The sequence below is a fragment of the Rutidosis leptorrhynchoides genome, chromosome 11 (genome assembly GCF_046630445.1).
Source record: "Rutidosis leptorrhynchoides isolate AG116_Rl617_1_P2 chromosome 11, CSIRO_AGI_Rlap_v1, whole genome shotgun sequence".
Classification (NCBI taxonomy): domain Eukaryota; kingdom Viridiplantae; phylum Streptophyta; class Magnoliopsida; order Asterales; family Asteraceae; genus Rutidosis; species Rutidosis leptorrhynchoides.
The window spans coordinates 113,388,840-113,415,063 of NC_092343.1; the positions used below are offsets into that span (position 1 = coordinate 113,388,840).

General features: G+C 33.1%; 2 protein-coding genes across 2 annotated transcripts; one reads left to right on the top strand and one right to left on the bottom strand.

Moving 5' to 3' along the window:
- Positions 1-772: 772 nt before the first annotated feature.
- LOC139874880 (G-type lectin S-receptor-like serine/threonine-protein kinase LECRK3) lies at positions 773-2,448 on the top strand. The gene is made up of 4 exons (XM_071862272.1): positions 773-915; positions 1,027-1,300; positions 1,740-1,787; positions 2,413-2,448. The coding sequence occupies exons 1-4, from the start codon at positions 773-775 to the stop codon at positions 2,446-2,448; spliced, it is 501 nt and encodes a 166-aa protein (XP_071718373.1).
- Positions 2,449-5,186: 2,738 nt separating this feature from the next.
- On the bottom strand, positions 5,187-10,397 carry LOC139877562 (probable hexosyltransferase MUCI70). Its single transcript, XM_071864998.1, has 9 exons — positions 10,039-10,397; positions 8,713-8,994; positions 7,781-7,991; positions 7,569-7,678; positions 6,833-7,032; positions 6,255-6,358; positions 5,892-6,079; positions 5,583-5,782; positions 5,187-5,345 (listed from the first exon to the last, which is right to left on the bottom strand). The coding sequence occupies exons 1-9, from the start codon at positions 10,313-10,315 to the stop codon at positions 5,187-5,189; spliced, it is 1,731 nt and encodes a 576-aa protein (XP_071721099.1). The 5' UTR covers positions 10,316-10,397.
- Between the last annotated feature and the right edge of the window lie 15,827 nt (positions 10,398-26,224).

The following is a 26,224-nucleotide window of genomic DNA, read 5'->3' on the forward strand; positions in this document are numbered from 1 at the left end:
GATGTAAACGTCCAACGTTTACTGATTTCCTCCACTAGAAATGGTCCCGAATGACCCGCTCTGATACCAATTGTTGAAAGCTTTGACGAGCCCAACACACCCACTATAGAGGATCTAGACTATACTAGACTCACTACACCAACACTTTGACGTTGATTAGCCTTTAATTTTATGAATTCTTATTGCACAATAGTACTTAGGCGACAGTGTCGACCATATATCATTTAGGCGGTATAACCGACCATGTATCACTTAGGCGGCAGAGCCGACCATATAATAAGAACAACACAAGTGCACTAAGAACTTAAACACAAACTAAGACTTAACCGGGAAACTTAACAAAGAACACTTTTATTAATACAAAATACAATTACAATATTACTTACTTACAAGTTTTTCTTCTCTACTCACACTTTTCTCACTTCTTACTTCTTCTCTACTTCTCAACTCACTCTTTTCACAACTTACTCACAAATGAAATCACCACCCATATTTATACTACTCCATGGAAACTTCTACACACTAGATTTTTTCATTGATAAATATCTAGATATTTTTACCACATAAAAATATCTAGATTTTTACATTTTAACATCTAGATTTTTCCTCATTAATATCTACATATTTCTTTTACATTTTAATATCTAGATATTAACATACATTACTAATTCCATATTATCTAAATTTCAAAACTAAAAGTATTCTTACTTGGGAGAAACGTTTGAAAATATGCATTGATGTTGCATATGGATTGAAGTACCTACATCATGAGATGGAAGACAAAAAGAGGGTGATCAACCGTGATTTCTCTTCACTCTCAATTGTCTTGGATGAGAATTTTGTGGCAAAAATTGTTGACTTTGGGCTATCAGTCTTCCTTCCTCCGAACCAAGATGTTCTTCGTCTCGGTTCACGGTGTGGCACTCAATTTTACATTGATCCAGAATATCTAGAGCGTGGTAAGATAAAAACAGAATCGGATGTTTAGGCTTTTGGAGTAGTTATGATCGAAATTTTATGTGGAAGGCTAGCCTACGATGAAATGTACAAGATGGAGAGTAAAGATGGACTGGCATATGTGGCATGCAGATGCTTTCGTAAGGGAACAATAATGGAAATGATAGATCCTATAATTATGGAAGAAAGTGATGACAACAATTTTGTTAATACTAAAGGACCCAACAAAGATTCTGTAGACATATTTGTGAAAATTGCATATCGGTGTTTGGCTGAAACCCAAGACCAACGTCCAACAATGATAGACGTCGTCAAAGAACTTGAGAAAGCATTATCATTTCAAGTAAGTCAAACATATCCGGTTTTGAAATCAATTTAATGATCAATAACTATTTTTAGGAATGTTACTATCATGTTAATATTTTCTTTGATATGCATAAATCAAAAACTCATGAAAAAAATATAAAGAGAGTAAGGAGTTCAATTTGATGTCTAACGGAAATGTAAAGCATAAACTTGAGATTTTGTTTACCACTAATCTTTATTATTTTTTTTCTTCATGTTACTGCATGCTTAAAGGAGAAGCAAGTACAATGCCAAGATTCCGACCAAGTTGTCTATAGATCTGATAAATCATTAGAACTGAAATTGACACATAAAAGTCCTATAAGACTTCTTCTATTATTTTTTTTTTGTTTTCCTCTTCTTATCAATTATCAATATGTAAATATTTACTAGTCCAATAAATAACTTATTTCTTGTTGTTCTATTTGATGTTAAAGGAACAATCAAAGTATGCAGTTGGAAGTTCCAAATGGGACAACCTGAAGGTAACCTTTTCATATTTTTATCTCATTATATTATATTATAATTTATGTCTAAACATGTAATTTTGGTGTTTTTATTTGTCTCTCTCTTACTTGGAGAACCATGTTGTTAGTTCTTTTTATGCCTATTTATAGTTTTGGACTGGGCTTTTCAAATTTAGTTTCATATTCAATTTGGATTTGGATATCCTGTTGTGATTAGCGCACTTTCAAGACCCGAGAAATTAATAGAACAATTTAAGCAATAAATTAAGACACAAGAATTTTACGTGGTTCGGCGTGAGGCCTAGTCCACGGGCGGAAGCAGAGATGAATTTTACTAACAAATATGGCAAACCCGAGGTTACAATGTATCACTCTAATCTAGGCTCCGAAAATACTAACAACGTATTTGGACCACTCACTAGATTATAACACTCCCCTCGTAACTCACTCGTATAGAATTTTGATTAACAATTCTGTACTCTCTCTATTCTCTAAGATTTCTTACAAGTACAAGAGTCATTTTAACTCTTTCACTTTTTGAGATGGATGATGTCTAAATGAACAAATCTTCATTTCTATTTATAGACAATAAGAGGAGGTGCCAAGCAATTCAATTTTAACTTGAATTGATATGTCATTGTAGGATTGTAGGCTTCTTGATTATTCTTGCATGTTGTAAAACAAGTAGTCCACAAAATGCTTTTTACTTCCTACAATCTTTGACTCCTTGCAAGGCAATTTGGCCATTTGGTTGGTAGATGACAACTTGCAAATACAAATTGGAATTGAGTTATTCCAACGTCCAACAAATCTCTACCTTAACGAACATTCCATTCTTTTGCTATCCGTTCTCAACCTCCGCTATCCGCCACAGCCCTTTCGGGCTCATCACTTTCTTCGAACGCCAACCAAGTTCAAACAATGTTCGAACTTGTTTGTAGCAACTGGTTTAGTCAACATATCTGCCGGATTATCAGCCATACCAATCTTATTGACAATTACAACTCCTTTAGATATGACTTCACGAATAAAGTGATATCGTACATCAATGTGTTTGGTTCTTTCATGATACACTTGATTTTTAGTCAAATGTATGGCGCCCTGGTTATCACAATGAACCACAGTTTCATCCTGTTGCAAACCCAGATCACCAACCAAACCCCTCAGCCACTTTGCTTCTTTCACACCCTCGGTCATAGCCATGTATTCCGCTTCAGTTGTCGACAAAGCAACCGTCGATTGTAATGTTGCTTTCCAACTAATAGCACATCTTCCGAGAGTAAAAACATAACCAGTCTGAGACCTCCTCCGATCTAAATCACCAGCATAGTCTGAATCAACGTATCCGGTAACATTAGTATTACCACCGCTATCAAATACTAAGCCAATATCAGTTGTCCCTCTAAGGTACCGAAGAATCCATTGCACCGCTTTCCAATGAGCTTTCCCTGGATAATCCATATATCTACTCACCACGCTTACCGCCTGTGCAATATCCGGTCTAGTACATACCATGGCATACATGATTGTACCCACAGCACTAGCATATGGAACATGTGACATATGCTCCACCTCTTCCTCAGTTTCCGGTGACAACGCCGATGAAAGTTTGAAATGTGCAGCAAGTGGAGTACTAACCGGTTTGGAGTTATCCATCCCAAAACGCTGAAGAACCTTCTCAATATATTTCTTTTGTGACAAATACAATTTTCCTTCACGTCTATCTCTGATAATCTCCATTCCCAATATCTTCTTAGCTGCACCCAAATCTTTCATCTCAAACTCACTTTTGAGTTGAGATTCTAACTGATCGATCTCAGACATGTTTTTCGAAGCAATCAACATATCATCCACATATAATAGTAAATAAACGTACGAGCCATCAGGAAGCTTCTTGTGATATACACAACTATCATAATCACTCCATGAGTAAGATTTACTAGTCATGAATACGTCAAACCGCTTATACAATTGTCGAGGTGATTGCTTCAAGCCATATAATGACTTTTTCAGCAAACAAGCATAATCTTCCTTTCCTTTGACTACAAATCCCTCTGGCTGGCGCATAACGATCTGTTCCTCCAACTCACCATGTAAGAATGCCGTCTTGAGATCTAGTTGCTGCAGCTCCATATCAAGTAAAGCAACCATGGCAAGTAACACGCGGATAGAGGTATGCTTTACAACCGGTGAGAAAACTTCATTAAAGTCAACTCCCTCTCTCTGTGTAAAGCCTTTTGCTACATGGCGTGCTTTGAACCTTTCATCTTCTACACCCGAAATTTTGTCCTTCTTTTTGAAGATCCATTTGCATCCAACAATCTTCTGACCTTTAGACGGTTTCATTAGCTCCCACGTATGATTCTTATAAAGAGACTCCATCTTTTCATTCATAGCTATAGACCACTTTGCAGATTCTGGAACACTAATAGCTTCACGATATGTAGCAGGTTCTTGGACCTCTATATCTTCTGCCATACTCAGGGCATAAGCTACCAAATCTGCATGCCCGAACTGTTGTGGTGGTTTTATTGCTCGTCGTTCTCTATCTCTTGCTAGATTATAATTCTGTAGATCATGTTGCTCATCTGACTGATCTTTTGGTGTCATTTGATCAACACCGGAGTCATGTACGTCTTCTACAACGGGCTCGACGGAAGTATCTTGTACTACTCCTTGTGGAACTTCTATTTCTTGCTCCACCCGCTCTTCAACTTCACGATCTTTTCTAGCAACTACTTGTTCCTCCTCTGTCTTTTTCAACATAGCAGACTCATCAAATATCACATCCCTGCAGATGAGAAATTGGGATGATTTACCATCAGGGCACCACAATCTATAACCCTTTACCCCATCTGCATACCCTAAAAATATGCATCTCTTAGCCCTCGGCTCAAGTTTACCATCTTTCACATGAGCATAAGCGGGACAACCAAAAATCTTCAAATCACTATAACTTACAGGGGAACCTGACCAAAAATCGTATAACGCATACGGGCCTGGCTATATACAAGACACATTTTGCATATCAAATACAAAAACCGCAACTTTACTATTAAGTCATCACAAATGCAGCATCCAACTCCAGTCACCTTTGCCGTTAACGTTACCACTATAGATGAACAACTTACAACTCAAACATTCAAGATTTGCTTTCTCATTTCATGAACATATCTGCAGAAAAAAATGGCAGAAAGAACCGATTAAATTCAATTATTTATTCTTCTAAACTATATAATGATGATGATGATAACGATACATGTATCTAAACAAGAGTTTTAGATGAACGACACATACCTGCTTTGGAGTAACATTCATCTGGAATAGATTGACACTTGCAATCATGGAAGGGAAAAAGAATTTGACTTTCTTGTCTGCACATATTTAGCTTTGACTTTGACTTTTACTTTTACTGTCTCACATGCCGGTTGCAACTTTTCGGTTCTGGCTCGATTTTCTGTCTCCTTGGCGTCTTATTGTTGAGATATTTGTCGGGTTACTAACAATTCGTTGAGATTTTTCATCAACGGGAGGAGGTGGTGGGGCCCAATGCTCCAAGATGTCTCGGTGGTATCCCTACAAAAGGTTTGACTTTTAGTTCAACATGATTTTGTTTCTACCTTTCGAGTATTTCTTTAAAATTAAAGGTTTGCAAGCATGTGATTACACTTGACTTGAATTTTGTCCCGTTACATATTTAATAAGCTATTCAATTCTACCCATTTGAAATTGTGGAGACAGAAACATAACCCAAATGAACCCATTATTATATAAACGGGTCAAAACTGCATGCTAAATAAATAAGTTTATTACCTGAACTACAAAGTTTCGCCTTTCACAATCCAAGAACATATTTAGAGTCCAATTTGTCTTAGACATGATCTTGTCCCTAACTGTGGAGAAACTAAGTTGATCTCTCGAAGTAAACCGATCAACTTCATTGAACCATAAACACGTGAAAAGATTCGAGATCGGAATATGCTCTCGTATTACAACACAACCTTCAGGAACATCTGCATTATTAACATATTACAGTTATCATATATCACAATCATACACAAGTTAAAAAAAAAAAAAAAATCAGAGGTGGCAAAATGGGTGGGTCTGAGTGATGGGTCATACCACTTGTAATAGGAAGTTTTGACTCGGAATAAGGGGTCAAACCCTCTCTTTGATAAAAGTCAATTTGAAAGTCAATGGACGTGTTGTCATATTTTGCAGCTGCTTTATTAGCCTCGCCTTCTACAAACACGTCAAAGCGCTTGTAATGCCTAGATATTGCAAAACTTGCATTCTTTCTCCACAAAAACCTAATATTGCACATCAAAATGAAAAGATTACATTTTGGCTAGAATGAATGTATGAACAAATGCAAAATCAATAATGCAAAAGATTATTGTAAGATGAACATGCACATTTTATACTCAAAGTTACAATACTTGGGTAAAATCATTTTGTTGAGTACATGGTTGCACGTTTACAAACCTTTCAAGAATTTGATAAGGGTCCACTACAAGCTCGAGTTTTCCATCCACCCATAAAGAGTACTTTACGTTGGGAAAAAGTCTATGTAGCAAAAGCTTTGGTACCTGACCAAACATTTAAAAAAATCGTATCTAAAAGTTATAGAGCGAAAAAAACGAGTTCTCTAAAGTTTACTAAAGTAGAAAATTCAAATTTATGAGTTTAAAGTTACTCTACCCTCATAATTATCTGAAACAGCAAAACTATAAATTTCATCGTTCAAATAGAATCTACCTAATAGAAATCTCAATTTCATTTAGTTATACCAATTTCTTTTGTTATGCATTTTGTGGGTCCTATATCTATTCCTTCACATTAAGTGTAGCAATGCATCCCTAAAAACCTCCAATTTCAATTAAAATCACAGTGAAAATCATTTGTAGCCTGCAACCTAACGCTTCTAAGGTGCATTGTTACACAAAGGGGCCCACAATCATGGTGTCATATCTCTTCACATTTTGTAAGTGGGACCAACAATGGATTATACGTTAAATGACCAAAACAAAAGGAAGCCAAATACCAAGTGAGAACTTTTTTACCTTCCCGTTACGTCTTGGGTCAGTGTACGGTAAGTTGTGAACAACAACGATTCTCCACAACCCTATCCTCTTGCTATCATCAAGATTACTTGAATTTCTAAGGAATCTTTCGGTTTGTTCATCAACAAACATGATAAAACAAACGGTTTGCTTTGAAACTTCACTTATGTTCTTTGGTTGTTGAATCAAATCATATGCTCCTACCAAAAGGTTAACAGTTAATAAGTTATCAGAGTGTTACAACAAGAACTTGCAAGATTGACCCATTTACATGTGAAACGGGTCGATTTGAGTTATACTGTATCACTAATGGGTAGACCATAAGATATCATTGAGTCAAAAGTTTAGAAAAACTCACGTAAAACATAAATAACTTAGATAAAACTCAACAAATTTTTGCAAGGTTGCAAAATCTCTACTCGGCGATTACTTGGACGGGTCTTTTAAGAGAACTCGGAGAGTAATAGGATGTTGACCAAGTTTGACTTTGACCGATTTTGGTCAAGTTTTGACCGATTTAAACCGAATAATCAGATGTTGACCGAGGGTTGACCAGTTCCGAATATTTCCAAGTTCTCGAACTGAATTTTAGACAACAAGTGTCTCGGATCGACTTGGGCTGGCCTGCACAAAAATTACCCATTTCACCTAGGCCCATTTGACCCGTTACCCAACCCGTCCAATTTACCACCTCTAGTTGCAACTTACAAGTAATAAACATTGAACAGAAAGATACCAAATATTGCGGATGCAACCAAAACGCCCCGGCACAGATCCATCTCAAAAAGATCTGAATCATCAATATCAAATCCAGTCTTACGTCCAGGTTTATCTCCTGACACAAATCTATTGGTATAATTGCAAAACAATTACATGATCATTAGAAACAAATCACAGGCTTAAAAACCACTTACTCCAATGACCATGAGTTTTTGAAAGAAAACATACCCACAATGAACTGTCATTGACTCTTTGACTTCATACGATTCGAGTCTCTGTTTTAAAGATGGAAACCCGCCGAAAACTGAGCCACCAAACTCGGTTTTAGTTAGATTGTGTTCATGGATGTATGTCAGATTTTGGACAACGGGTGAATATGATGGGGCTTTTGGCATTAATGCAATAGCTTCTTCAACGGGAAGGTAACACACTGGACATGCTGAAACATAGAAAAGTGTCACAAACTTAGTATTCTCGAGGGTGGCAATTTTGACCCATTTGCCTATAAATTGGCGAGTTAAAGTCTATATATCTAACAGGACAAATTTAAAGATTCAAATTGGGTGACAGTTGACCAAAATGTAAAACACTGAACATGCTGAAACAGAGAAAAGTGTAACAAACTTGGTATTCTCCAGGTCCAGGGTGGCAATTTCGACCTGTTTACCTATAAATCGGTGAGTTAAAGGCTATATCTGACGGGAGAAAATTAAAAGAGTCAAACTGGTGAGAGTTGACAAAAATGTGTTCATATGCTTACATCCTCTAAATTAATTTATTTAAATAAGTTGTGCGGGTCAGAGATTGAGTAAAGTTACAAAATAATGTATAGTTGAACGGGTCGAATGGGTCAGATATATTGGCAGTCGCCAAAATTTAAGTTGAATGCAAAAACATCCAAAACTATTTTATTAATAGATTAGATACTGAAAGTTTATAACTTACGTAATCGTACTTGACAAACGGGATATTCAAAATAAGTAAACTTTTTTACCTGAAACCGATTTGCTGGAATAGACAACCCGCCCATATTGCCATTTCTAAGTATTTCCCATATAACATTGGCTTTAACATATTAATTAACTATTGATATCGAAGGAAAGAACTAAGCAAGTGAATATTTTCAACAATTAAAGAAAACCAAAATGGATAAAACTTACGACGTGGGCCAGTTCTTTTCTTATCCGCAGGTGGCGGAGGTAACGTAAACGTCTCACAAGGGTTCCCAGGAGGAAGAGCATATCCTAAAAAATATATTGGAGGTGGAGGAAAAAACGGTTGAGCCGTAATTATTTTATCATTAGCAACATTAATCTTCATGACATCATCATTCGCTAAAGAATTATGAAACTCTTGACTTCTTTTTTCATCAAAAGTTGGTGGTGCTGAAAAGTTAACTAATCCTAAGCTCCGGATAGGCCCAAATTCTTGTGTAACTTCACCTGCAAATAACCCATAAATGCATATTCATAAACAAAATTAGAGTTAAATTCAACCAAAAGACGACGCAAAGTAATTAAAATAAGAACTATTAACAAAACTGACTTCAGCTAGACCTTAGTTTATGGCAGTAACCGTCATTAGACGATATATTATTCGCATAAATAAAATTAAGAAGTCAGACGATCTTTCAACAAATTTATACACCAATTTCTCTCTACCAAAAATGAGTGTAACATTCAATTTTCCCCTAAAATGAATCTAAGCTCAATTTATGAAAAGCTTAGGGCTCAATTGTAGTTCAATTTTGACATAATTTGTCAGTATATTCTAAAATTGAACTTAGGGTGAGTTTGATAAATCTAAATAAGCACTGAATGATTCATAATCTGAATGATTCAAATGTTCTGAATGATTTTAGTTCTGAATGACAATATGTTGTTTGATAATCATTTTGGATAAACAATATGAATGGATTAAATCAACTTATTATCTTTTAACATTAACATAAATAAACTACAATATACTTATTTGATAAGTGTTCTGGGTACGATTTAAGAATAATATTACATAAATTTTCAGATTTTAATGGTTAAGAGAGTGTTTCAACTCTGAATGGTTCAGCACATTCAGAGTTCAGCACATTCAGAGGGGTCGAAAACAAACACACTCAATGCTGAATGATTCAGCATTCATTCAGTGTTGAACCGTTCCATTAAGAGGTAAACAAACGCACCATTAGACTTATTTCTAGGCAAGCATTGTACAGTATCTTACACTCATATTTCAGCAAAAAGAAATTGGTATATACTACTAACAAATATTGGATTTTTAGCCCCTTATAAACTAAGTTGACCTAGAATCAAAGTATCAAAAGCTGCATAATTTGTATTGATTAATAACTAACATAAAAAAACGCATATCATAAATTAAAATAAAGTCAAATAAAAACAGTCAACAACTACTTGATACTGATAGTTGAATATTCTTATTCTTCAACTTGATTAAAAATAATAAATACTAAATAAAGGTGTAATTGAACAAACCTTTGGGGATATAAAGTATCATCAAAAGCATCATAAAAGCAACTGATACAAAACACAAAAGCAACATTCCAAGTTTTTTTCTTGGTGCGAATTTGAAGATCCAAAACATAAACAAAGTATCATCCTTATGCTTCTGCTGCTGCTGTTGCTGTTTACTGTTAATAATACTTCTGTTAAAAGTGACCGGAAGTAGTGGCGGTGGTGGAGGTAGCGGCGGCGTTGATTGGTTAATCTTTTGCGGTTGTTGTTGGTGTGAGACAATGTTGTTATTAGTCATGGATCAATGATGAATTTGGTCGGAAAAAAATGGAAAGTGGTGGTTAGATTCTGGTGATCTAAGTGGAATTTTGATTTTTGGATTTTAGGGGTGAAGAAAGTTATGAGAAGAAGATGCTTTACTGAAGTTAAAAGAAGATTTATTGGGAAAGATGATTTAATGGGTGAAGTAAAAGATTATTTACTGGTAAATGTGTCGGTTACTAATGTGAATCAGGAGGTAGTTTTGGGTTGTAATTGTGACCGTGTTGGGGTAAAAAATGTGAGAAGAAATGCTTAGGGCTTAGAGATTTTCTCGTGAATCAAGGTCTCTTGTGAATGTATTGGTCGAGGGTGTTCTGATTCGGGTCGAAACAACGTTGAGGTTTTTAATTCGATTAGCGGTAGTAGGTATTGTGTGTGCTTTCGTGTGAACTTTTTGTAGTGGGTAGTATCGTTTAAACATGTAGATTTGCGAAGGGTGATGGTGATTTAGGATCGGATTCAAGCATGAAATCTACAACGAAGGATATCTAGGGTTCGTTGTCATTGCACGACAACGTTGATAATATTGTTAAAGGGGACGCAACTCAAAATGTGTTTGACGAAGGTTGTGGTACGATTGGTGGTAGTTTTTGGGTTTTTGTTTGGATCGTGATGGTTGGTGGACGTATTGGTTCTTCCTCGATAACTTTATTAGGTGACGGGTCTTCAGTGGCGGAATCAGAAAAAAATTTCAAAGTGGGCGAATTTTTTTTCCAATGCGTTCACATTACCTGCGATCTTTTCTAGGTAAAATATGGAGACTTTTGGGCAAAATATGGAGGCTTTGGGGGCAAAATATGGAGACTTTAGAAGCAAACTGTAGAGGCTTTCTGGGCAAAATATGAAAATTCAAAATTTTAGGCATGGAATTTTCAAATCCATTTGAGCCCTCCGCCCTTGTGGGTCATCCAATGTCCTTTCATTTAAATTTGAAATATGTCGGGTAAAAGAATTCGACATGAGATGGTTGACGGTAATCTTTAAAAGGTTGCTCCTTAGGTTTATTGTCGTGTAGGCTTGTTAGTTGGGGTGTTGTTTAGTTTCAGTATATTTTGTTTAGATTGAGTTTGTGGTTGTATCTTCGTTTTTTGGTTTGCGTCTTGGTTTGGCAGGTGAGACTTGGTTGTCAATAATTTTCTTATTAATTCTTTTGTAACTTTCTAGGTTTATTAGAAAATAATTCTCCACACATTGTGGGATAGATTTTATTCATATTTATAATACATACATAACTTGGAGAATAAGATAAATACAACAATATATGGTATATACAATATTTACTCATAAACTTGCTCTCTAAGTTCATCAAGATACTTGGTCCCTAAGTTATCTCTAATACCTCTAATATACCCCCCCCCCCCTCAAGCGAAGAGGTGGGAAACCAACTCGAGCTTGGTGCGGAAAGACTTGAACAACGGACAATGCAAGCTCTTGATAATGCTTCTTTTAAGGTTGTCCTAACTTCATGTGTCGTGTGCAAACTGAGCATGTCAGACGGTGGTTCTTCCAAGGTTCTCCTAATGGCACACGTGGTGGACAAACGAGTACGAAAAAAAAAAAGAATATAAAAGTTTTTTTTCTTTCTTTTTTTTAGAAAATAAATTGAAGAAAGTTGAGATTCAAGAAAAAGAAGAGAGAAAAAGAAGTTAGATGTGTCGGCAGTGTAAAGAGACGGCGGCAGAGAGATAGCCTGACTCGGTCTCGATGTTGTGACGACCCGGAAAATTTCGACCAATTTTAAACCAAACTCTCGATACGATTTAATATTTTTGACACGATAAGCAAAGTCTGTAAAGTTGAATCTCTAAAAAAATTTTGGAACAGTTTACATGAAACCATTTGACCTTTGACTATTCCCGATAATTCATGAACCATTGCTTGTAAATATGTAGATATATATAAATATGTGTATATATAAATATATGTATAATATATATAATAACATGAACATTAATAAACTATTATATAACATTTATTTTTATAAATAAATATGTACAATAAAATACATTGTAATAAAAACTATTATTTTATATATAATATATGTATATTACTTGTATATATATTGTTATATTTAAATTAATTAATTAATATATATTTATTTGCGTAGTAAATTTTGTTATTTAAAACTGTCGATATATATATATATATATTGTGATGACCCGGAAATTTCTGACCAAATTTAAACTTAATCTTTGTATGATTAACATTTTCGACACGATAAGCAAAGTCTGTAAAACTGAATCTCAAAATTTTTAAACTACTTTTATATATTTAAATACCCTTCAGTTGTTTTCGACGATTCGCGAACAATTATATGTAAATAGATACATATATACTATAACTTGAAAAGGTAACAATGTATTAATTATTTGATACCGTACATTAAACTTATTGGTTTAAATATCTATTTGAATATATATGATAAGTTGAAATATTTATTATTAAAATTTATTTATAAATAACTTCCAATATGTATTTAAAAACTGATTTATATATATTAAAAAGATATATACATATATATAATTTCAAGTTATTTAGTAAACGATAGTAACATTTTTAAATTGCTACAGTACCCAAAATGCTACATTGTTTTTGAAAATCACTATTTGCTACAGTAAAATTGACTTGCTACAGTGAATTGCTACAGTAAAAATTGGCTTTGCTACAGTGAATTGCTACAGTACTTTATTTTGCAATCTATATTTTTGGGCTGAGAATACATGCACTTTATTTTTAAACGCAATGGATACAAGTACATACTAAATTCTACACTGAGTTTGAACCGAAAATCCCTTAGCTTTGGTAACTAGTAACTGCCAGTTATAAGAACTGGTGGGTGATAATGCTAAAAACGAACATATATTTCATAGCATTATTCCTTAAGAAAGACAAGCTTTTAGTTGCAATTGTTCTATTTACAAGTAATATTCGTTTAAATAATAAAAGGTGAAGACAAAAGACAGATTCGACGAATTGAAGACGCAAACGACCAAAAAGCTCAAAAGTACAAAATACAATCAAAGAGGTTCCAATTATTGATAAGAAACGTCTCAAAATTACAAGAGTACAAGATTCAAAACGCAAAGTACAAGATATTAAATTGTACGCAAGGACGTTCAAAAATCCGGAACCGGGACCAGAGTCAACTCTCAACGATCGACGCAACGGACTAAAAATTACAAGTTAACTATGTATATAAATATAATATAATATATAATTAATTATATAAATTATATATATATTATATTTATATAATAAACCGTCGGTAAACAAAGAGCCAAAGCTGGGTGAGCTGTAATTACAAACTCCGCGACTCGCGGAGTTTGAAGAGCAAAAAGGGCGCGAGTCGCGGAGTCCCCCTGGAAGAAAATTCCTATAAAAGCCAGCGAATTCTGATCGTAAAAATATCCTAAAAATCTCTCTTTCTCTATATGTAAACGTAATATATATATATATATATATATATATATATATATATATATATATATATATATATATATATATATATATATATATATATATATATATATATATATATTAATTTTAATTTTAATTTTAATTTTAATTTTAATTCTAATCATAAGGGTATGTTAGCGAATGTTGTAAGGGTGTAAGTCGAAATTCTGTCCGTGTAACGTTACGCTATTTGTAATCATTGTAAGTTATGTTCAACCTTTTTACATTAATGTCTCGTAGCTAAGTTATTATTATGCTTATTTAATCCGAAGTAATCATGATGTTGGGCTAATTACTAAAATTGGGTAATTGGGCTTTGTACCATAATTGGGGTTTGGACAAAAGAACGACACTTGTGGAAATTAGACTAAGGGCTATTAATGGGCTTTATATTTGTTTAACTAAATGATAGTTTGTTAATTTTAATATAAAGATTTACAATTGGACGTCCCTATAAATAACCATATACACTCAATCGGACACGATGAGCAAGATATTTATATGTACGAATAATCGTTCATTTAACCGGACACGGGAATGGATTAATAGCCACTAGAATTATTAAAACAGGGGTGAAATTATGTACAAGGACACTTGGCATAATTGATAACAAAGTATTAAAACCTTGGGTTACACGCAGTCGACATCCTGGTGTAATTATTAAACAAAGTATTAAAACCTTGTTACAGTTTAAGTCCCCAATTAGTTGGAATATTTAACTTCGGGTATAAGGATAATTTGACGAGGACACTCGCACTTTATATTTATGACTGATGGACTGTTATGGACAAAGAACCAGACGGACATATTAAATAATACAGGACAAAGGACAATTAACCCATGGGCATAAAACTAAAATCAACACGTCAAACATCATGATTACGGAAGTTTAAATAAGCATAATTCTTTTATTTCATATTTAATTTCCTTTATTTTATATTTAATTGCACTTCTAATTATCGCACTTTTATTTATTGTTATTGTATTTAATTGCACTTTTAATTATCGTACTTTTTAATTATCGCAAGTTTATTTTATGGCACTTTTATTTATCGCAATTTCATTATCGTTATTTACTTTACGCTTTAAATTAAGTCTTTTATTTATTTAATATTTTTACATTTTGTTTTAACTGCAACTAAAGTTTTAAAATCGACAAACCGGTCATTAAACGGTAAAAACCCCCCTTTATAATAATAATATTACTTATATATATATTTATATTTTTATAAAATAAAACTAATATAGCGTTAAGCTTTGTTTAAAGATTTTTCCTGTGGAACGAACCGGACTTACTAAAAACTACACTACTGTACGATTAGGTACACTGCCTATAAGTGTTGTAGCAAGGTTTAAATATATCCATTCTATAAATAAATAAATATCTTGTGTAAAATTGTATCGTATTTAATAGTATTTCCTTGTAAAATTTAATAGTATTTTATACCCCTTAGCTTTAACTATCAGTGGGCGCGAGTAGTAGTATATGGATCCATAGGGCTTGATATCCCCGTCCGAGCTAGAGCACTAGCCTTTTAACGGACGTATGCTATTTGAGAAGCGTATACGTTGGTTTGCGTGTATTATTAAGATGATTATACAAAGGGTACAAATTATATATACGTTAAGTTTAGTTACCAGGGTGCTCAATTTCGTAGAATATTTTGATAAACGTTTCTGGATTGAACAACTGAAATCTTGTGATCCACCGTTATATACAGATTATGCGCAACATTAAAACCATGAACTCACCAACCTTTGTATTGACACTTGTTAGCATGTTTATTCTCAGGTTTCCTAGAAGTCTTCCGCTGTTTGCTTAGATGTTAAACAAGCTATGTGCATGGAGTCTTACATGACATATTTTTCAAGGATACGTTGCATTCACCAAATCATCACCATGTATCTTATTTTGACTGCATTATCAACGAAAATACTGTTGTAAACTATTATTTATGGTGATTGTCTATATGTAGAAATCATCAGATGTCGAAAACCTTTGATTTAAATATTCATTTATGGTGTGCCTTTTCAAAAGAATGCAATGTTTACAAAATGTATCATATAGAGGTCAAATACCTCACAATGAAATTAATGAATGACGTGTTCGTCCAGATGGATTTGGACGGGTCGTCACATATATACATAGTGTATATTAAATATAATTAATTTTGAACTTAAATTGTAAATGTCTGTAACTTTTGATTGACGTTTAATTATTTTTAAAATAAGTCTAATATATATATATATATATATATATGAAGTTTTAAAATAAAAGTTGGTACATAATTTGAGTAAAAAGATAATACTTTTGATAAATATTTTTTTACCTTTTCAACCTAAGTTTTTGTACTCCGTACATATAAATTGGAACAGAAAATAAACAATTATCAAACCTTTTTGATCAGGTTTCAAACAGTTAATGAGTGAAATAATTAATTATATTTAACCTAAAAGTTTGGGATTTTTAAGAACACTTTTATCCGTAACTGTTTAGTAATAGACACGATATAATTGGATGTCGACACTGAATACTCCAAATATCCGGCTGCTAAACTATTTAGCTTGTGACCTCAATTACTGTGCAATCATGACTTTCAAGTCATATTTATATTATTATTTATATTATTAATTATTATTAATATTAAAATTATATATATATATATATATATATATATATATATGTATATGCAGACAGATAGATGCATATACAAAGATATTTTTTTAAATCACCATTCTTTCTTCTCTCTGTTTCCATTTTTTGTTTCTTGATCAACCCGTCACCACCACCGTGGAACACCTTAATCCACCACTTTTCTTTCTCACTCCCTCTCCTCTCCATGAAACCATCGCCACCACAAACACCTTACTTCCATCATCTTAACCACCGCCATATGTAGCCGCCACCATGTTCGCCACCATCACCACCGGCATCACCACCATCCTTCAATCCTTCGGCCACCATCTGACCACCACCATCTCCGCTGTTCTCCAGCCCCGAAAACACCATCAAACCCACACTTCCGGCTATTGTTTTTGGTGTCTCTGTCAGGAGAATCATACCACGACTGCAACTCCTACTGTTGTTATAGTGCTACTGCTACTACATTCATCTTCTGTTGTGCTCAAACAAGCTGCTATTACGCGAATTCCTGCTTCAGTATTTGCTGTTTCAATTGGAGTATAAAACGCGAAAGTTGAGAAGGTTATGATTATGATTTGTAATTTTATGTGATAATGATGAAGATATAGTGATGTCCATGATGCTTACGCGTGTGTGACGATGATGATGGGTTATGTTTGATGTTAGATGATGATGATGCATATATAGATGATGATTTGATGATTAAAAGGATGACACACGAAATCATAAATAAAAATAAAGAATAGTTCTGGGTTTGTTTTGAGGAAGAAGAATGAAACAGAATAAGCGGTTTAATAGATTTAAACTAGGAGATAAAACAGAATAGGCAAAGGCAAAGGAGTGGTTTGGTGCAGTTGTGTGGAACGAGAGGTCTCAAGTTCGAGACTTGGGGGCAACATTTATTTTTTTGACGTTTGGGCCGTATATTGTCTGTTGGGCTGAAATCTAGTTTATTGTTGGGCCAAGGAATTGATAGTGATGATCGATATAATTATGGGATAGAAGGAAAATAGAAATAGAATAAAACGAGTTATATAAATTTAGGTTCTAATAATGTTGGAAAAACAAAGACAGAAGAGTGGTGTAGGGTGTTAGCCGGTGAGCGAGTGGTCGAGGGTTCGAGCCTTGGCAATGGCGTCCTATTATTTTTGAAGCCTAATTCGTGAGAGGTAGTAATTTTGTTATTTTACTTTTACTTTTATTATTATTATTATTATTATTATTATTATTATTATTATTATTATTATTATTATTATTATTATTATTATTATTATTATTATTATTATTATTGTTATTGTTATTAATACTTGTTGTTATTATAGGATTAATATTATTATCATTTTTGTTATTACTAAATAATATCATTAAGTATTATTATTATTATTATTATTATTATTATTATTATTATTATTATTATTATTATTATTATTATTATTATTATTATTATTATTATTATTGATACAAGTATTATTATTATAGTTACCTTTAACAATGTTAATAAAAGTAATATTATTTAGTATTATTGTTATTATTATTAATATTAATATCATTAAACCTTTCTAGCACTAGTATTATCATTGAATATTATTATTAGCATGATTATTATTAATATAAGTATTACTATTATTATTATGATTAGGATTACAAATCGATGTTATAAAAGCTTTAATTATTGGTTTAGAAATTTAACGTGAAGATTTTGATTATGATTAACATAAGTATTGTTATTAATATTATCACAAGTAATGAAATTGCTAGAGTAATTATTATTATTAAGTATTATGTATTACTATAAAAAAATTTATTTTCATTATCATTATTAATAAACTTTTCATTTTATTAAAATTACTGTTATTATCATAAGAAATATTATTAAAACTAACATTAATAGTATTATCTATATCATTATTATTAAAATAATTACGATTATGAAAATAAAAGTATTAATGACGTTATTAAGGTTATAAATATAAAAATATAGATTTTATATACAAAAAAATAATAATAATAAATAAATAAATAATAAATAATAAATAAAAATAATATATTACATAACTTAACTATATTAAAATCTCTATATATAAAACGAAAATATATAAGTAAATAATAAAACTTATAAAGTATTAACATAACATATATATTCTAAATAATGAATAGATTTATTCGATTACGAGTATGTGTATTAATATATATACAAATGATATAGGTTCGTGAATCCGAGGCCAACCCTACACTTGTTCAATGACGTCATATGTATTTTTACTACAAAATACAGTATTGTGAGTTTCATTTGCCTTTTTACCCTTTATATTTTTGGGCTAAGAATACATGCGAAATTTTTATAAATGTTTTACGAAATAGACACAAGTAATGGAAACTACATTATATGGTTGAATGATCGAAGCCGAATATGCCCCTTTTTGCTTGGTAACCTAAGAATTAGGGAACATCACTAATTTTGAGAATTAGTGCACGCCTAATTGACGCGAATCCTAAAGATAGATCTATTGGGCCTAACTGTAACGACCCGAATTTTTCCGATCATTTTATACATATGAGATTAATATTACATTAATTAAACATTACCAACATGATAAGCAATCCAAATTGTTGAGTCTTGTGTTTTTGAAAAGAATTTTACACAACGTTTGACCGTCCAATTTGACCGATGATATCACGAACTATATAACATACGATAATTATACGATTGTGTACATATATGTATTTATACATATTTAACTTGATCTAAGGATGGTTTAACATCTCATTGTGTACTAATAACAATGAGTTATAAGTATACTTTGAGACTACTAACTTAAGTTTTCAAAACAGTAACTATACGTAACGTTCTTTGACATATATACCTATAACCTATAATGCTTATACAAGTATCGTATAAATACATATTTAATCAATTATGAAGGACTTAACATATATACTAACATTTTTATACTCAACAAAGATAGCTATACTCATTTTCTCATTCAATTTTATCAAGAATTCTATTCGTATTCATTCGGTATGTATACCCGTATCATACACAACTCTTAGACGTATATCTTATTGGTATATACACATCAACTCAACATAAAATCAGTCCTAGATTTGCCCTCAATAAGAGGGAAACTCATTTTAACATCTAGCTTCAATAATTACACAAGATTACAAGCTTGGAATTTGTTTTTGTCCCCCCATTTTCACGCCATATATGGCCATCCCTATTTCACTTCCAGTTCAAAATTCTTACTTCCAATTATCCTCTAATCAAATACTTGAAAGCCTTAAGGAACCTACTTCAATTCAGCAAATAATCATGAAGATCTAGCCTCAAAAATAAGCTTTAATCATCATAAGAAAAACCAATCTAAAACACTACAAGTTACTACTTCCATTTTAAGTTTATACTTCAAGAATTCCAAGCTATCAAGAAGACCTTCAACCTCAAGTTTCTCTACTTATTTTTCCATTAACATCACTTAGTTGATTTGAGTTAGTCACCTTATTCATAATCTCGTTTGATTCATATCTATATAGCTATCTTATTATGAGGTTATAACTTATAACAACAAGAACATAGTTTGAATGATTTCAAACTTGTTCGCAAACTAAATAGATCCTTCTAACTTGACTTTTAAAAACACTTCAAGACCTGTAATATATCATAATGATAAGTTAACTTAATAAGATATAACTTGATTTTACAAAGAACACCTTAAAACTGAATCTACGTCGTCGGAGTGCAACCGGGGGCTGTTTTGGGTTGGATAATTAAAAACCATCTTAAAATTTGAATTGGAAGTTCATATTCTGAAAAAATGATATTTCTTATGAATATGTTAACATATAAAATTCTCATGGTTTAACTCAAAGCGCTAGTATTTTTATAAAAATGATCATATAGATGTTGTTTTTATGACGGAAATGATCACTTTCATAAGATTCACCTAAGTTGACCTATAACCTGTGATTTCGAATATAAACCAAGGTATTTACTATTCATATTCATAAATAATGGCTCAATCCAAGGAAGTGGCAAGTTTAACCAACAAAAACGGAGTTGTATTGAAGAAACTACGGCTAAAACAAAATCGGGTATCCGAAGCTAGTTTAGCTATGAAAATATCTTGAGTAAAACTAAACTAATCATATCTTTGCTAATTAATATGATATTTTATATATATTTACTCATGATTTGATTTTATATATTTCTGGACCACCCGTAAACAACACGTGAAGATTGATTATAAGACCTCATGATTATACACAACACGTCATTTGACAATACGGTACTTTGGGTCACGATTTTAAATCATAAGACACCATGTACACAATACGCCATTTGACAACACGGTACCATGGGTCAAGATTAATTCTGATCAATACGAATACGATGGGGTCTTTATTTTATTAAGCAACTAATTGTGGACCACTAACATCGGACTGCTAACTACGGACTAATAGATATTAAAAGTATTATAAGTATATATGTAACGATTATTTGAAAAGAAAACATGTTGATATATTATATATGGTTAGGTTCGTGATATCTATCGGAGACCAGGTCGTGTTATATATCTTCAAGGCAAAAGTGAGTATATAGTCCCACTTTTAAACTCTAAATATTTCGGGATGAGAATACATACATTTTATGATTTACGTTATGGACACAAGTGATTAAAAATATATTCTACGTTGAGTTGTACCACTGGCATACTTCCATGTAGCTTGGTAACTACTATTTACATGCGGTATTGTAAACGCGAATCCCGTTGATAGATCTATCGGGCCTGACAACCCCAACCGGACTGGACGACCAGTATTCAACGGTTGCACAGTACTTCGTTTCGGTGGCTACACTTGGTACGGTGTAGTGAAATTTCATAATAAAGGGAATATGCGACATTGATTAAATGTTAAGTATGGTTATCAAGTGCTCAACCACTTAGAATATTTCTATTAAAACGTTTAAGTATATGAAATCTTGTGGTCTATATTTATAACGCTGCTAGCATTAAACCTATATCTCACCAACTTTATGTTGACATTTTAAGCATGTTTATTCTCAGGTGATAAATAAAAGCTTCCGCTGCGTTATGCCGAATTTAAGCAAGATTTGGAGTATGCATATTTGTGTCAAAAATAAAACTGCATTTCGGAAAATTTGTAATGTGAAATATGTTGGAAATCGTGTTGTTGTTATCAAATGTAAAGTTTGTAAGACTAAGATTATCGCTAAACGATAATCATTATCATGTTGTTTAATCCCTTGGTTATAATAAAGGTTATGGTTTGTATTATAAAAACGAATGCAGATTTTGAAAAATGTCGCATATAGAGGTCAATACCTCGCAATGAAATCATATGTTATTATATTCGTCCTTATGGATTAGGACGGGTTACTACATGTGGTATCAGAGTGGTGGTCTTAGCGAACCAGATTTTTGCATTAAACGTGTCTAAACTAGTTTTTGATGCAATAGTGAGTCTGGACTTTGACCGTGTCTGATTTCGAAAACTATTGCTTATCATTGTTGGTTTAAAAAAAAAAATTAATATGTAAATATTATGTGGTACTAACGTGCTAGTTGTTGTGTGATAGATGTCTAGCTCATAACTTATTATCATATTCAGCGACTCCGAACCAGAATCCCCAGATAGTGTTCCAGTCATTAACCTATCCGATGATGAAAACGACACCTTTGGGGAAGACTCACAATTTCCGAATGAACCAATTGTAGAGGAACCGGAAAGTGATCATGAGGAGGAAGAAATACAGGAAATTAATAAAAATAAGTTCGAACGAGGAAAGAAACGAAAGGCTACTGCGTTGGAAAACCCAAATTCCGAGTTTAGTGAGGATGTTGTGGCACCAACTCCACCAGACACTACCACCCCTATTCCCGCTATTCCTATTAGTTTTATCCCAGCATCCAGTTCTTCGGCTCCTCAGCCAAAATGCGGGGAGACAACCAGGATAAGCGTGAAGCGATTTCCTGAACACAAATGTTTTGGGTATCTAGGCTAAATGATGCGCTGTTGTTTTAAACCATGGGATCATAAAACGTTTTGTATAATATTACTAGTGTGGCTTGCTTAATGTTTGATGTAAGATAAGCATATGTAAAATAGTGAATTGTGAAATGCAATAATTTTCCATGGTGGAGTATTATTTGGATGGTAGTAATTAATTTCCGTACTAAGCTATTAAGTATGAACTTTAACGGGTAGGTACTACCCTAGATATAATTAGAAAACGCTAATAAGAAGAAAAGGCTTTTATAATAATAACTGGTTCATATTATTAATAAGCTACGATGTACTGTAAATACACACTACATCTATAATATTCTATGTGAATAATTATTTTTTTCATTCTTATAGAAGAAAATGGCGCGATTGAACCGAATGACGGAACACGAAATTGAGGAACTCATCAATCAGCGAGTGAACGACAAAATGTTATGGGTCGAGGCTGCAAGAGCTGCTGCAGTTAACCCAAATCCTCGTGTGGGATGCTCCTACAAAACTTTTCAAGGTTGCAAGCCTTCATCATTCAGTGGAACAGAAGGACCGATCGGTTTAACCTGGTGGATCGAAAAGATTGAGTCTGTGTTTAAAATCAGTGGTTGTATTGAGAAGGACATGACCAAGTATGCATCGTGCACCTTACAAGATAGTGCACTCATGTAGTGGAAAAACTATGTGAAGGCCGTAGGAGGAGAGGTGGCTTATGATACTCCATGGGAAGAATTCAAAACAATGCTAATCAACGAGTATTGTCCAAGGAACGAGGTTAGGAAGTTGGAAGCTGAATTACGAAGCCTGAAAGTTGTTGGTACTGAACTCACCAACTACAATCAGCGATTCATGAAATTAGCTTTGCTATGTCCCGAATTGGTACCAACCGAAGAACGGAAGATTGAATTGTACAAAGATGGTTTGCCCAAAAATGTCAAGGCAAATGTTACAGCATCGAAACCCAAGACTATTCATGAAGCCATCACCATGGCAAACGAATTGATGGACCAGATTATTCTGGATAAGAACACCGATGTCAAGACATCGGAAAACAAAAGAAAGTGGGAAGGTAATCGTGATCAAGGTTACCATCAACAATCCAACAAGAAACAAGAAATTATACAAGGTGCGGGTAGTGGGACCGACGCAAGATACACAGGACGACAACCTTATTGTAATAGGTGTCACAAACATCACTCAGGCTTTTGCAATATTGTGTGTGACAACTGCCACCGAAGGGGTCATCACACTAATGATTGTAGGAGTCCTGTCGCAAGAATTACCAAAACTCCTGCCACCAATGCAAATGGAACTGCATTAGCCACCGTTATTTGTTTTGGATGTGGAAAACCAGGACATATTAAGACTCATTGCCTGAATGCAGAAAAGAAGAATGAACCTACTCATGGAAGGGTGTTTAATATCAACACTAGAGGGGCACGAGAAGACCCGAAGTTGGTTACGGGTACATTTTCTGTTAATGAATTATCAGCATCTATTATATTCGAAACAGGTACCGATAAAAGTTACATGAATAAAGACTTTTACACTAAGTTAAATTGCTCATCATTACCTCTGGATGCTATGTACCTCATTGAATTAGCTAATGGTAAGTTATTAAGAGCCGATAAAATCTGTCGTGATTGTAAAATAGAGATAGCCGGAGAAACATTTAAGATCGATTTGATACCTGTTGAATTGGGAAGTTTTGATATAATTATCGGCATGGACTGGATGTCCAGAGTAGGAGTCGAAGTTGTGTGTGTTGAAAAGGCAATTCGTATTCCCCGAAAAGATAAATCGATGATAATGATTTACGGAGATAGAGGTAACCCAAACCTAAATCTCATTAGCTGTTTGAAAGCCAAGAAGTGCTTAGAAAAGGGATGTTATGCTATCCTAGCACATGTAAAGAAAGTTGAAGAAAAGGAGAAGAATATTAACGATGTAAATGTAGTAAGAGACTTTCCCGATGTCTTTCCGGAAGAATTACCTGGACTACTGAAATGTCCCGTTCTTATTGATTAAAAACGTTCCATATTAATTGATTTCGTTGCGAGGTTTTGACTTCTATATGAGACATTTTTCAAAGACTGCATTCATTTTAAAACAAACCATAACCTTTATTTCATCAATAAAGGTTTAAAAAGCTTTACGTAGATTATCAAATAATGATAATCTAAAATATCCTGTTTACACATGACTATTATGAAACGACCCGACCTAATCCATAGGGACGAATACAATAACATATGATTACATCGCGAGGCATTTGACCTCTATATGATGCGTTTTATAAACATTGCATTCTTTTGAAAAGATATACCATAAATGAATATTTAAAATTCAATGTTTTCGACATCTGATGATTTCTACATATAGACAATCACCGTAAATAATAGTTTACAAGAATACTTCCGTTGACAATGCAGTCAAAATAAATACACGGTGATGATTTTGTGAATGCAATGCTTCCTCGAATAAAACATGTATGACTCCATGCACATGGTTTCTCTAACATATATTCAAACAGCAGAAGACTTTTAGGAACATGAGAATAAACATGCTTTAAACGTCAACATAAAGTTGGTGAGATATAGGTTTAATGCTAGCAGCGTTATAAATATAGACCACAAGATTTCATATACATAAACGTTTTAATAAAAATATTCTAAGTGGTTGAGCACTTGATAACCATACTTAACATTTAATCAACGTCGCATATTCCCTTTATTATGAAATCTCACTACACTGTACCAAGTGTAGTCACCGAAACGAAGTACTGTGCAACCGTTGAATACTGGTCGTCCAGTCCGGTTGGGGTTGTCAGGCCCGATAGATCTATCAACAGGATTCGCGTTTACAATACCACATGTAAATAGTAGTTACCAAGCTACAGGGAAGTATGCCAGTGGTACAACTCAATGTAGAATATATTTTTTTATCACTTGTGTCCATAACGTAAATTATAAAATGCATGTATTCTCATCCCGAAATATTTAGAGTTTAAAAGTGGGACTATATACTCACTTTTGCCTTGAAGGTATTTAACTCGACTTGGTCTCCGATAGATATCACGAACCTAACCATATATATATAATATATCAACATATTTTCTTTTCAAGTAATCGTTACATATATATATATATATATATACTTATAATACTTTTAATATTTTCTTAGTCCGTAGTTAGCAGTCCGATGTTAGTGGTCCACAATTAGTTGCTCAATAAAATAAATAAAGATCCCATCGTATTCGTATTGATCAGAATTAATCTCGACCCATGGTACCATGTTGTCAAATGACGTGTTGCGTACATAAAGTACCGTGTTGTCAAATGACGTGTTGCGTACAATCATGAGGTCTTATGATTAATCTTCTCGTGTTGTTTACGGGTGGTCCTGAAATATATAAAATCAAATCATAAGTAATTATATATAAAATATCATATTAATTAGAAAAGATATGATTAATTTACTTTATCTCCAAATATTTTCGTAGCTAAACTAGCTTCGGATACCCAATCTTGTTTTAGTCGTAGTTTCTTCATTACAACTCCGTTTTTGTTGGTTCAACTTGCCACTTCCTTGGATCGAGTCAAATTTTAAGAATATGAACTGAAAATACCTTAGTTTGTATTCGAAATCACAAGTTATAGGTCAAACTTTTTTAAAACTTATGAAAGTGATCATTTTCCATCATAAAAACAACATTTAATGATCATTTTTCTAAAAATACTTACACTTTGAGTTAAGCCATGAAATTTT